Source organism: Camponotus vicinus, unplaced genomic scaffold, assembly GCF_025532165.1.
Source record: "Camponotus vicinus isolate PSW18456_S1 unplaced genomic scaffold, iyCamVici1.0 SCAF_10, whole genome shotgun sequence".
NCBI classification, from domain to species: Eukaryota; Metazoa; Arthropoda; class Insecta; order Hymenoptera; family Formicidae; genus Camponotus; species Camponotus vicinus.
Genome location: NW_028141946.1, coordinates 6,758,148 through 6,772,282, shown reverse-complemented (window position 1 = coordinate 6,772,282; position 14,135 = coordinate 6,758,148). Strand labels below are relative to the sequence as shown.

Here is a 14,135-nt window from a genome sequence, read left to right as displayed (position 1 = left end):
ATATTAATAATTATATAAATAATTATATAAATAATTATATTAATAATTTATAATTAATTAATAATTAAAATTGATCTTGTTGCCATAATTCATAATGTTTCAAACTGACGGATTGACATTGAATACATTCATGATTCATATCACATAACTTCCACGTACTTGCACTCTCTGTTGATGCATCGCGCTTAACTGATGCTTTTCGGCGGCGCCGCTCTCCTCGAGCGCGGCAACTGTCTCTTGGAATCGCGCCGTCATCCAGCGTTTGAAAGCATCCGCGGCGACGGGATCGTGGGCCCTGATGTCCTGATATCTCTCCTCGAGGTCACTCCAATCCTTCATCACCTGAAAGCGTTGTAGCACAAAGATTTCGACACCAATGTCCCGCGCCATAATATTTCCTCTTCCAAACATATACGGTTTGTTTCTCTTATTTCATTTCTCTCAAATATAAATTTCTGCTTAATCTAATTGATTATACTCTGTGTTTGCTTTCTCCATTTTTTATAGGTGAAGATATGATACAATATAGTGTTACCAGGTGTACACATTAAGATTGCCTCACTTTCTCTATTGCTACTATAATCGAACTTACTTTCGTCACTTTCTCCTTATGCACCTCCTCAAGTCGCATCTGAGCTTGCTTGTAACTCTGATGTTCGGATCGCGGATCGAAGTGTGTCAGATAAGGATCAGGCGTACCCTGCGGTTGGGATGGCTGCTGCGTGCTCGTGCTGACCGGCAGCGGCATCGCCGTCGCCTCCTGCTTGGCTTTCTCCGTCGTGGAAACGGTCGTTGATGGTCGACTAATATTATATTAAGATAATATTATATTTATATTAAAATAAATATATAATAAATGATTTATGTTTAATTATAATAATATGTCTAATTATAATTATAATAAACTCTTTAAGCTAATTATAATTTAAGCTATTTAGATTTGATTTTCTTTTTAATTTTGAAAAGAGGCAGAGCTTTAATTGACTTTATATTTATTGAAATAAATATAAAAAATACAAATCTCTCTAAAACAAAGACATTGCTCTGTATTTATCACTACCTAGTGGTCGTATCGTAATCGTCGAGATCGTCGTATTCCTCTTCACTTTCATCCTCGTCGGGTTGATCGCTAAGCACGTCGTCGAGATCACCGTCAGAGTTATCGTCGTCCTCAGCGTCAGTGTCCAGATCATCTTCATCATCAAGATCATCCTCGTCCTCATCGAGATCGTCGTCCATGCTCTTCGGGATGGGCAAATCAATCGGTTTCTTCACTTTCACGTTCTCTGCAAGAAGAGAAATATAGTTCACGCGTTTTATTTCTTTGATATGCATCTTTACAAATCCAAACAATTCAATTATTACACAAATATAAAACAATGCGCATTGAATCCGATCCTAAATAAATGGATTTCCCGTTGCGCGAAACTTGCGTAAAAAAAAAAACAGAGGACATTTTATTAACACACGATATTACTGCGTTCGTCATGAAAATATCTTTCCACGTTTTTCTCGCGTTTCTCTAACAATACCTAACGACTTAGTATACGCACATGTACACACGCACACACTCGCATCCATCGCGCACACATACATATTCTGTGCGATAGGTGCAATTATTGGAATTCCTGTCTGCGCGCACATTCCAGTATATCGACTGCCATTGTTTGAATAGTAAATGGACGGGATTGGGCTGGCCGCAGATAGCTCCGCGGAATTCTGGCCTATAATCTAAATCAATGCGCGCACCAGTGATACACTGGCAGTGGACTGCCACTTGATTATTTATCGATATTCATACTCGGAAAGAACGGGGAGTCAATACGATTGTGCATGCATTGCAATTTGATAATTTTATCAGACATAATTGACGACAATCAAAGCAGGTTTCGATTCTTCCATGTAAACAAATAGCGAGCTGAATATCGAAATAACTTCTACAAACAGACACTTATAATCTCCGTAAAAGATGGACCTACAAATCGATCGATAGAAAAATTTAGTCTAAAAATTGTAAATATTTATTCTGTAAAAATTGTAAATATTTCAATATTTTTAAGTTGTTAGTTCAATTTAAAAAAATTAGAAATTCACGCGCGATAAATTTTTGTTAAACGCTTCTTGCGAAATATCTATGTGATATTAGGGATAATCAGAGAAGATTGCCGTCGATGAAATAGCATGAAATTTGAATGTATTTTAACGCGTTTACGTTAAAACGCATTTCATTCTCATTCCGGTGTCGCATCTTTCCTGTTTAGAATTTCTAATTTCCGAGTTACCATGAAGAAGAAGCGGAACGCATCTTGGCTAACTAGGTTCCCGAGATGTGTCTCATTCGCCGAGAATAGATACTCTGATGAGACGACTTCTCGACTTTTGCAAAGACAGACAAAAGTCTCCTTTGACCATATCCACCTGCGTCGTCGTTTTATCTGGGTCACACGATAGATATGCGGTAACTGCAAGCGTTGGCAGTTTCTCCGGAGGTTGCCTTATGTCACGATTGTTCGTCATAGAGAGTTATAGATACCACGCGAGAATGGTTTATCCGGAATCGATCGAAAATGTCAAACGGAAAAGTATACAAAGATGACAGAAATTGAAAGCTATCAATACCAATGTAACAAAGATATTGTTGAACAGGTATACTATAAAAAACGCATTTTGTATTATATATTTTTGAAATAATTAATTTATTTTCAATAATAAATTCGTTCATATGTATTTTATTTATATAAATTGAGCGTTTTTATATAATCAAATATTGGAGTGAAGCTGATCTAAAATTAGATCTTTTCAGAAATTAAAATGTACAAATATCAAGATAACAATACTTTTTAAATCAAAGTTTAAAGCATGTTTCAAAGAATCATTTTTCTAGCAACTTGAGTTTTTTATTTCAACTTTAATAACTCGTTTTATCGTAAGAGCCTTAAGTTGGAACTTAGTTATTAAGATATTAAATGATAATGTTTCTAAAATTGTTTCAATGAAGAGATATCATTTTAATTTTTCAAAAAAACAAAGATGAAAAAAATCTCATGTTCGTCAAGTATATCTATTACCGAGCGCTCCAATATCTATTTCCCTGAACATTAATACCTTAACTTTATTTAATATAGTTTTTTCATTCTTCGGACGACATGTCTCATCCCAGAGTAACATTACCTATCCTGAAAATAATGGAACATAACATTCAAGCAGGCGCACATAGCGGATAAAACGGACAGCCCCTCGTGCGTGTTAATCAAGCCTATTATATATGATGTATAGGAAAGAAAAGTTGCGCAGCGACGCCGAAAGCTACGGCATGTTACGTTGCGCAGTCGTCGGGAACGTCGGCGGCGAACATTATTGATTGCACGAGAGAGAGAAGACAAGAGAGCTTGTGACGAGGGAAAGAGAGGGGGAGGAGAAAGAGGGAGAGAGAGAGAGAGAGCTTGCGGAGGGTGACTCGAGCCAGCTAGGGTGTTGGAAGGAGACGAGGAAGGAAGCGAGACGAAGTAGGTGGCACCCCTCGTTTAATACACTCTCTTTGCACTCTCCTATAGTCGTCCTCTCTTTTTGTTCTTTGTGACAGTCGATTGAAAACGAACAGCCGAGTATTTCTACCGCGCAATAAATACGCCGCGAATTCGTCGTAAATATTCATGCTTCTCTGATTTTCTCCTTTTCGATATGCTTTTTGATTAGATACGCATTCCATTAATCGCTGTACAAAATGAAATAACATAAAGGCGAAATAATACTATGATATTACGAGAGACATCGCATCAAAGTAAAAGCTGTACGATACAAGACTTTGTAGAAAAGAATGTACGCGTTTAATAATATTATCAAAGTAAATAATAAATGCGAGTGAGAAAAGTCAATGGATTTTGCATAATGAATTTATCCAATGTTGCGCTACGATTATTTAATATTTCATTGTTCTCTTATACCGTAAAATAGGATTATGTACTTAGTGATTGTAGTCTTCCATATTATTACAGTCTTACTTCGAACAATAAACGTATAAAACCAAGAATAATTTCTTTTTCAAATTAAATTATAAGTTAAATTATAAATTATAAGTAAATTATTAAATTAAATTATAAATTAAATTATAAATTATAAATTAAAAAAAAATAAGTAAAAAAACTTATAAGTTTCAACTTGTGGAATTATTTGCTTAAAAATACTATTTATGACAAATTTTATACGTTTGAATTTTACATCGTAATTAAAAATTTAATATATTTAATAGAGATAGATTCGCGAACGTTAGGTCTCAAAGTAGGAAATCGCCGCAAATACTCCCACTTTACGGTAAAAAGAAGAGACGCTCGAGCTCGCATCTGGAAAGGATATCGCGGTACGAGATGCAGACGCAGCGAAACGTTCGCACCGATGGAATATGCATGAAGATGAAGCCGGTGCGATTTTCGCACCGTGGAGAACGTTATATAATTATTCGCTTCCCTCGAAAGCTCGCGAAAGCGACTTCTTCGCGCGCATCTTCGCTTATCCCTGACGTTGCGATTCGCTGCGTCTCTCGCTCGTGCAAAACGCCAAGTATGAATGAATGAATGAAAAGTATGAGTGATAAAGCAAGCGTACGTACGTTACGTACCTTTCAGGTGTTTCGGACAGCAAACAAACTCGACACCGGAAAACAGGGATATACCGCACGGAAGCAGCATCGCGAAGCTACGCAGGTTCATGTTTCGCTCCCGACAGGTCTCCGCCGCCGTGGTGTTCCAACTGTAACATAAATCCCCTTGTTGCAGTCATGTGTACCCAAGGACACACTTGATCTCCTACGATAAACGGATTTGCAGCATCGCGATCTTCACATCAACTTGCAACATCGTGAGATCAATTCGCGAAGATGGCGAATAACTAACATCGCTCATTAACAAAGTAATTGTATATTTAATTAAGTACGCGATAATAAGATGTGGAATAATTAATAGAAGATTTATGAAATGCGTATGTAAAGACAAAAGAGCGGTAAACTTATTTATAATGACTCATTAACAATGCAATAGCAAACTCAATGGGATCAAAAATCAAATCCTTTGCTTCCTTCCTTTAAAACGGAAAGGCTACGTTTAAACTATTCTTGCTCGAATTGCTCAATCGCTTTGATGGTACGCGGACGTTGTAAGCTTAAACTCACTCGAGAAATAATTTCGTTTAACGGAGATGTATTCGCGTATATATACGTTTGTTACCTGTGAGAATCCCAGCATTTTGTTTGATTATGAAGATGATCAAAGAGACAGCCCTCCGGCACGAGAAGTGCGTCGCTCTGGAAGGGTCCCTCTGAAAGTAGCAAATGGTACATATTGCAGTAGCTCGAATTCAAGAAGAGGCTCGATTAAACTAGTAAAGGTCAGGTATTGTGTCAGTATTTATTCTCATTCGCTATTTTTTTATCGATGCAATCTCTCTCTCTCTCTCTCTCTCTCTCTCTCTCTCTCTTCTTTAAAGAAAAAATTCTATGAATTATATTGTGACAGCAGTTAAAGTATACATTTGTCGACGACTATTTATACATCTGTATAGATATGTATGTTATATACACATATGAAATCAATAGTTGTCATCCACCTATATGACTCTCTTCAAACACGAGGCGTCTATTTAAAATAAGCTTTATATATCTTGCCACTTTAGTTTTTAGTCGTTGCATTTTTAGATAGAAATCGATAGAGTCCATCCAATATATATATATTTCTACATATTTTATATATTTTATCTATTGGATGTCTTTTCAGAATTCTTAATTGTAATTTAATGACAGATTCGGTGATAAATTAATTTATCCCAAATTAAAGTTTCAAGGTACAAATCATTTTTAAAAGTGAGTTCAAAATTTAACTTTTGACGTAGTTGATCTCTCCATCTAATTCTTCCTTAAAATAAAATTGTTTTATTAAGCGAGTTAAAAATTAGAATAATAAACAAATAACAAAATTTTATTTTTCATTTAAATTCAAATAAACTTTGAATTATTTTAATTCCGGATTTAATTATACTGCTTAAATATTGGAAAGTTTCAACATAACAATAGTTTCCCTTATATAATGATTTTTCTAAAGACAAATCAACATAAAATTTATTAAAAAATAATTTTTAAAATATTATTACTTGAGATTTTCTATATCAAAATATGCACTATCATATAAATATAATATTAAAGTAGAAGAATTATGTATATAAATATACATTATATATAATAGTATGTCTGCGTTTGTGAGAACATTTCAGTGTAAGAAAGATGAATATAAAAAATAAACAACGACTATTTCCCGATAGTGTATTTGTTTGCATGTATCATTCCTTTGTACAGAGCTTTATAAGTGCAATAGAAGAATATGCAAAAGGAAGAAATAAGAAGACAGACAGCGGAATGGAAATGCGTCTAGAGGATGACGCATCGGTACATTCACCAGGGCTGATCAATAGAGCTAGTCACGCAGCCCTTCGAGGGTATTAACCACTTGCCTGATTTGTTCCAGTATATTTCGTATATATCTGTCATTCTTTCCCATTCTTATCAGAATAAAAGTATAATAAAAAGCTAAACGCACAGATATATTTTTATCTAAAAGAGAACGTATTCTACTTTATAAGTATTGTTGAAAAAGATGATAACACAAGACAAAAAATTAAATAGAATAAAAGAACCTGATGCTTTATAGTCAGTTTTACGTAAGAATATTAGACAGACAAATTAATGAAAACAATTGCAGACATTAAACAAACGACATGATTATTTATACACGCGTGACCAATCGGAATAATAGCGTTTATTTGACACAATTAGGAGATGAGAAGCATATATATAATTTTCAACGTTTTAACAGAGCGCTTAAAATGAAGTAAAATTTGAAGTTTTTCAAATTCTATGTCTGTCACAGCTTTCTGTATATGTTCTATGTATATAAATAACTCGTATTTTACGAGATTTTTCACTTAAAAAATATATCACTGATATGATTTTGTGTCATTACATTATCCACATTTTGATGTAATTATTTATTTCAATGATGTAAATATATATTCTAGATGTCTAGATTCTCAATTAGAAAAAAATCACTGTCTTTTAAGTAACTTTTCACTGTAAAATGCAAGTATACAAGTGTTACGTCAAACTTTAATGGTGGTTTTTTAAACGAACTTGTGAAGCGGACGGAAAGTAAATTATCATCGTTCCGCAACTTTGCAGTTTTTCAATATCGAATATATATATATATTTGCAATTACTACTTTAATTAAAAATATGTTAAAATAAAATTATTTAAAATTAAAAAATGCAATATTTTCATCTGGTAATAGTAAAATAGAGCTTGCACAAATACATTTTTCTTATATTTTAATGAATCTTATCTAATATCTTTTTTTACCGATTTCATCAAAACTTCGCGTTATTTGACGTAGAATATTCCGCAGTTATATAAGTATTCTATGTAAATTGAAGAAATCAGAGTAAGAACGGAATCAGTTCATAATTTATAAGATGCACTTTAATTAACGTGAAGGGAAAGAGATCTAAGGTAGATGTTACAAGATTATAAATTTACCTCTCTCTTGCAGTGAATCATTTAATTGTACGGAAAAAAGGTTTACAAAGTCAAATAAAGATATTCGCTACACTTGTCAATTGCTTCGGAAGTGAGTAATCATACGAGGGAAGAAAGAAAAGTAAGTGCGATCTCTTGAATTCTGCTATTGCGCGATGTCACGTTTGTGATAGTTCTTTCGTTTTTTCAGCGCGATAAAAAGCCTGATCAGGAAGGTAGCCGAGCAGACAATCCGACAGAAAATATCGCGTTGCCCGTTACACAGCGTATTGACTCTACAAATTGAATTTTTCCAGAACAGATCGAGCGTCCTGCTAAATTTATAACTAAATCCCCGCCGTCGAAGATCGATCTATCCATTTCTCATGGCCACCGCTACCGCATTATCGATGAGCTTACGACCCATCGGAACCAACATGTTCTTAGTTTTAAAGCAGACCAAAAAGCAGATATTATCGCAAAATTCACCGCGAAGATTTTCCATCACGACTATCGAGCTATTTTTTATGCAAAAATTTTCTATCCCACTATCAATCAATCAACTGAGATATCAATATAATAAATATTGAAGCTTATATAAATCTACATCCCGTTTATGTCATCCCGTTTTCCCCGAGGGTTTTATTTATGTCGCGATACGTTCGCGTTAAATTATTACTTTATGTTAACCCAGAAACTTAGTACATCGTGACATTCCCGACAAGATATGTAAAAATTAATGTAAACTCCTTTTTCACATATTTAGGATTTAAAAAATTCAATCCATTAAAATTACAGAAGTTTTAATCTTGCGGGAGATATTTGTGATACTGACACAAGGAAGTTTGCGAAAAATTGCGATACACAAGTGTCATAATTTTCGTGCTGCTCGGCGTAAAAATATCATTATTATTACTCACCCAGACATCTATAAGGTTTCACCCATCGCGAAAGTTTGCACTTGTTCCTTCCGGGCTTGCACCATCCGCCGACTCTGACATAGTGCGATGATTCGACGATGTTGGTGATATCTCTCTTCGGGTAAGCCTAGAAAGTATCATTAGCAAGTAGTTTGACCAGACAGTAATCGCGCATCTGTAAAGGTAATTATCGAGCATACATGCACACTAAGCAAGCCTGTTATTACCGCGAATGAACGGCAACTTATCTGCTAATCTTTATTTAAAAGGCCGTAAAAACGCGTATTCCTATCATGCGAGCTGTTTTGCAACGTTATATTCACTTCATGTGCGAATTAAATCTGATAGACTCGGCTTGTGACGTTATATAGTTCTCTGCAGCGGATCGATAATAGTTCAGCATATAATACATTTTTTATAAGTTGAATGTGGAATGGAGCTCAACATTAAAGATGTATTTGTTAAATTTATAAAAGTGTAAAAAATGTAATAAGATCATGCTACTCGTGGAATATTAGTGAGAAAAAAATATCGAGTAGTTACACGAATATTTTATATATATGATGCATTTCGATTTTTTTTTACACGTCATCAAGAAATTTAGACAAAGCGTGTCAAAATAAATAATTCACGATGCAACAATTGTCGACTTGTGCAATCTCGCGCGATAAAGTCATCGGCGAAGATTAACTTTATTTTCACGGCAGGAAAGGTAACCAACCGCGTAATTCGGTGTTTTGTCGTGACTGAAGCGCATCAACGAAGGGATGAAAATTCGATTTATACGGCACCGGAAGATTATTAAATGACTTCTTAATCATGCCTGCAGCGGGCGCGATGTTAAATAACACGCCGCAAGTCTTAATTAATTAATTCATCAATCTCTCGCAGCAGTTTAATTCTTTTTTTAAGACACGATTCTCAATCGAATGAGTCTCTATTACCTCTGATTTCGTTCCGATAATTTAAATGTCTCGAATTTAATCGTCTCAAATAATGTACTTTCGTGTTTTCGCGACGAGAAAGCGAGGCGACGATTTTTATCGATCAACATATCCGGCGCATGAAATGACAGTCACTTTTCTTCGTGCTCGTGCATAAGCAAATACGAGCACGTACGCATGTGCAAGCTGCACGTTTATCTTTCTTTCTCTTATGCATATGGTGGATTGCGCGAACGTGTCGTATAAACGAGACGGAGAATGTTATTATCCGGTAATCCATAAAGTTAGTCTTGCCTTTCACCGTGCTCTACTTGTGAAAGATCTAGAATAGAATTGCGTGCTCATTTTCGTGTTTTATCCATTTTTACAATCTTAATATATTTTTCTTTCTTTTTACCCATTTATTTTAGAATGCGTTCTCAATCTTTTCAAAGTCCCAAAGATTTAATGATTAGTTAACAAAAATTAAAATCAAGTATTGTATTTTTCACGTATGCAATAACGATAAGTAAATGTCATCAATGGAAGATGTTGTTTTTAAGGAAGCTTTAAGGGAACTCACGAGCAAAATATTTATACGCGTTCATATCCTTTGTAAAATATAGAGAAATGATGCAAAAGAGAGGAATAAAAAGTTCGATGATAGCAGAAAAATGTCAGAGATCTATTTTTAATGTCTATATATAACTCTTAATCGACTATACGTACTTAACGTCGATGTTATACGTGTAAAACAATTTAATGGTTGCGTGATCTTATAGACCTTTTTTTTCTTACCTTCTTACAATACTCCAGGATCTCGAGCTTATCCGTCATACAGCTCTTCTTGTCGGTCGAGGAGACCCATCGACCCTGCTCTCCCATATGCTGAGCAAGATATACCTCGCCAGGTTCGCACAAGGTAGCGACCTTAGGTAAGGAAAGATACGGTCATTGAAAGTACATATTAGTTTCAAAGCGGAAAACACATTTGGCTCAGTCAACAATTTCATCAAAGTGTTTCGCTTCTCAAAAAATTATATTCATTTAAATCATTTTAATTATCGACTGAATAAATCTTTGTTTTTCATTTACAAAAGATATTACAAAAAAGTCAATAAGCTTTTTCAATATCCTTTTTATTTTAATCATTGCGAATTATCTATTAAAAACAAAATCTATATAACGTATATTTATAAATTGTTTATTTTAATTATTTTGTTTACAATCACTTACAAATATTTTTCTATGGAAAATATTTTAAATTTTCCTATTGAATAATTTCTACTTTTTATTTCTACTTGTATTTTGTTTAAATATAAAATATTTTTTAGAAATATATATATACATATATGTTCTTATATTTTTTATATAACAGTAAAATTTAAAATATAAAATAATATGTAAAGAAAATATCAATCAAAATTCTCATTACCTTATCTTATATATATATCTATGTAATTTACTCTATTACAATATTTAATAAAACATTTAATAAACTTCATAAAACAGTAAAAATCTTAAATTCAATAATCTCAATTGAGCATAGGAATTATTTTATTTAGTTTCCGAACAAAAATAAAAAAAATAACAAACTTCGACGGGAATTATAAACGAAGAGCAACGATAAATTTTCGCGAGAAGATATAATTTCGCGGTGTTTCCTTTTGAAGCAGGAATAAGGCTAGAGCGAACTCTCTCACGATACTCACCTGCGGTTCTGATCTTCCGCCAGCTGGTGCCAATTCGAGCCTCTCCGACACCGCCTGCAACACAAAGTGAGAGAAAATATTTGAGCTGCATACAAACGGGAGGAGAAAACGGGTGGTTAAAACATTTTCCGCCTCGATAAACTACTTACAAACGTGTACTTACTCGCGTGAATTCAAATCTTTGACATACAGAAAAAAGCAAATAATTTATTCGTATTACAGAATTACCTGATTCGAAAAAATGCTTGACTCGTTTAAAAAAAAATGTATTCGACTACGAATAAAAGCGGCTAAATAGATGATTGAATTATTTCTATGATGTAATTAAAACATAGAATATATACTTTTTTCGATAATATAAGCATCTATTTTCTTTTCCTATTAAATGTAAATTTATTTGTAATTAAAACACAAAGTAAATTTATCTATGATATAAATATTTACTTATAAGACGTAATTATAAAAATGCATATATTTTGTAAAGCTTCACATTTATTTTTCCAGGGGAAAAAGAGAAAAATTTATCTTCATCAATTAATATAAATTATTAATAATAAGTCAAATAATATCTTCTACAATTAATGCTGATTAACTTTTGATAATTTCTTACGGAATATTAAAAGTTTTTAATTTTCATATTATTTTTATTTTGCGTTTATTTGCTAGTTTGACCTGTCCTAAATGCATGATTTCTACTAATTCGATTTTGCAGACCAATTTGTTATTTTGAAGAGGAAAACGTAATGGGAACAAATGCTGACTCGGTTAAAACGTGTTAAAGACCACGACATAAACCCTTCATTTTACCTGCTCAACAATAGCTTGTAATGTCGTCCAATAATTTAATGTCAACGTTCTCACAATGAAATCTCCGGGATGGAGCATTTTATTTCATTATCTCAAGTAAGTAAAAATAATCTTTAATATGAAATTTATATAATAAGAACATAACACACACATCTCACTGTGTGTTTTAAATATATCATATACTCTAATATATCAATATATAAGATGTACAAGATGCTTCCAAAAATTCCCAATTTAAAAATTCTTTCTATATTTTAATAATATTAATTTTTACATTAAAATCGTCGCTCGCTTACTAATTTTGATTTTAAAAAATCTATTTTTATTTTTATTCTATATCTCTATATTTATTTTTATATTTTCTATATCTCTCTATATTTATTTTTATTTTATCTTTAGAAAAATTGATACAATATTTAAGAAAAAATAATCTAAAGAGGTCGATTGTTAAAAAATCACGATGAAATAAGAACGATTAGAAGTTGTTTTATAAATCATACATACATTCATTGTAAGGATGACGATTGAGAAATCATAAATCGCTCATTTTAACGAGGTGAGATATATAAACATCAATATTTCGCGGAGACAGGAAGTCATATTAGAGATGGTAGCAGCGTAATTACGTCGTTCCATAATACTCAACTGACTAATTATATCACTCGATAATGTCCGATAATTACAGACGATCCTCGGTTGATACGTTAACGCATCAAGGAGACATGGCGGTAGTTGCGGATAGTTATGCGCCCGTTTATCGTCGTAGATAACATATTAATTTTGTTATATCGGGTGATTATTTTCTGCAAGCGCCTGAACGATTATTATATCATATTAAAAGGGATAATTTTGTACTACAATACAGAAGATTGCAGTGTCATTCGAGGCTCCGATATATAGTCATTATAATTGAATGACGATACGAAAAAAATAGGAGAAATTATATGTGATTTAGTTTCCGTTATACATATCGGAATAAATTATCTTTTTTTTATATGTTATTTCCGTTCGACTAGTAAAAAGATCTCTCCTTTATAAATATCGAGATGAATATCGAATTACTCATATTTTATATCGAAAAAAATTATTTTTTAAAATCTGAATAGATTTGTAAGATAAGCTAACTTGTGATAAGCTTTTTCCCAAAGAAATTAAATAAAATATAACAGGAAACGAGATATCTACATGTATGTATCTGATTACATGATATTATGTTTATAGTACATTTTCATAATTTATGGCAGACGCAATATTCAGTAGTTAATTATATTGAACAGAGACTCGTTAAATAATGCTTGATATCCGAGCAAATAATTTTTTTTCCCTTAGGAAAAAAAATTATTTTCTCCTTCTCTTTCTTTCAATTAGGCTCTTCATTTCAATTTCTCCGATTTTCTCGAATTTTTTCCAGATTTAATCTTGAATAACATGTGATTGCATGTGATCTTGTTGAAGTCACTTACATCGTCTAAATCCGTTCCATCAACAAGGTCGTGTCTCCACCCGGTTGTATCGAATATCTCGGGCAGATATCGAATTTCGCAAAGAGACACGAAGAAATACGTATGTCGCACATCTGCCGCCATCGACGCGCTTGTTTTGATCGTGCGGCAACGTTTCATGCGGTTACAGAGCTGCACCTGGTAAATATCGGCATGCATCGTGTGCGCTGCAACCATAAGCGAGGTCACGCTTCAAGTATGCGCTTCGGGATTCAAGATTGACGTATCTCAGTGAAAAATATTCGGCTCCGCCCGAATAAAAATCGCACGTTTGTTTTGCATCATCAATTTACGCGATCAGCGCGACAAAACAACAAATATCAACATCTTCAAATGTAAAAATTCAAAAAGAATTAAGTATGTATTAATTTTTGGGAAATATTTTATCATTTATAGATAGACGTAAGAGGGGGTCCGAAAAAAATCCATTACAGTATATTGCTCCTTGAAAAAAAAATTGTAAGTGTTCTTACATATCTTTTCACTTTCCATCTGCACGTCGACCCAGTTGCATGAATCATCTTCGTGATTACGATGCAAGATGTATATTTAAGAACTCTTTGGGATTGTAAAGAGAAATCTCAATGTGTAAAAAAAAACTTTTTTTTTTTTACTATATCCTGACAATCTCTATATAAAAGTAGAAAAGATTAACACGTTATTAATAAATATAGTTGTCTAATTATAGATTTTATTTCTGTGTGTGTCTTCCAAAAAT

The 14,135-nt window shown here is 33.2% G+C and overlaps 1 protein-coding gene across 3 annotated transcripts in view; it reads right to left on the bottom strand.

The window, feature by feature from the left end:
• Positions 1–14,135, bottom strand: part of Appl (amyloid-beta-like protein) — a 43,006-nt gene that overhangs the window by 6,666 nt on the left and 22,205 nt on the right. For 2 of the 3 annotated variants that reach the window (XM_083079294.1, XM_083079292.1), the window contains exons 2-9: positions 11,109–11,162; positions 10,195–10,326; positions 8,474–8,600; positions 5,220–5,310; positions 4,616–4,746; positions 1,061–1,286; positions 593–803; positions 160–342 (exon numbers count right to left, since the gene is read on the bottom strand). In XM_083079294.1, coding sequence (XP_082935420.1) covers positions 160–342; positions 593–803; positions 1,061–1,286; positions 4,616–4,746; positions 5,220–5,310; positions 8,474–8,600; positions 10,195–10,326; positions 11,109–11,162 — 1,155 coding nt within the window. The remainder of the gene's footprint in view (positions 1–159; positions 343–592; positions 804–1,060; positions 1,287–4,615; positions 4,747–5,219; positions 5,311–8,473; positions 8,601–10,194; positions 10,327–11,108; positions 11,163–14,135) is intronic. The other variant, XM_083079293.1, reaches the window with a different exon arrangement.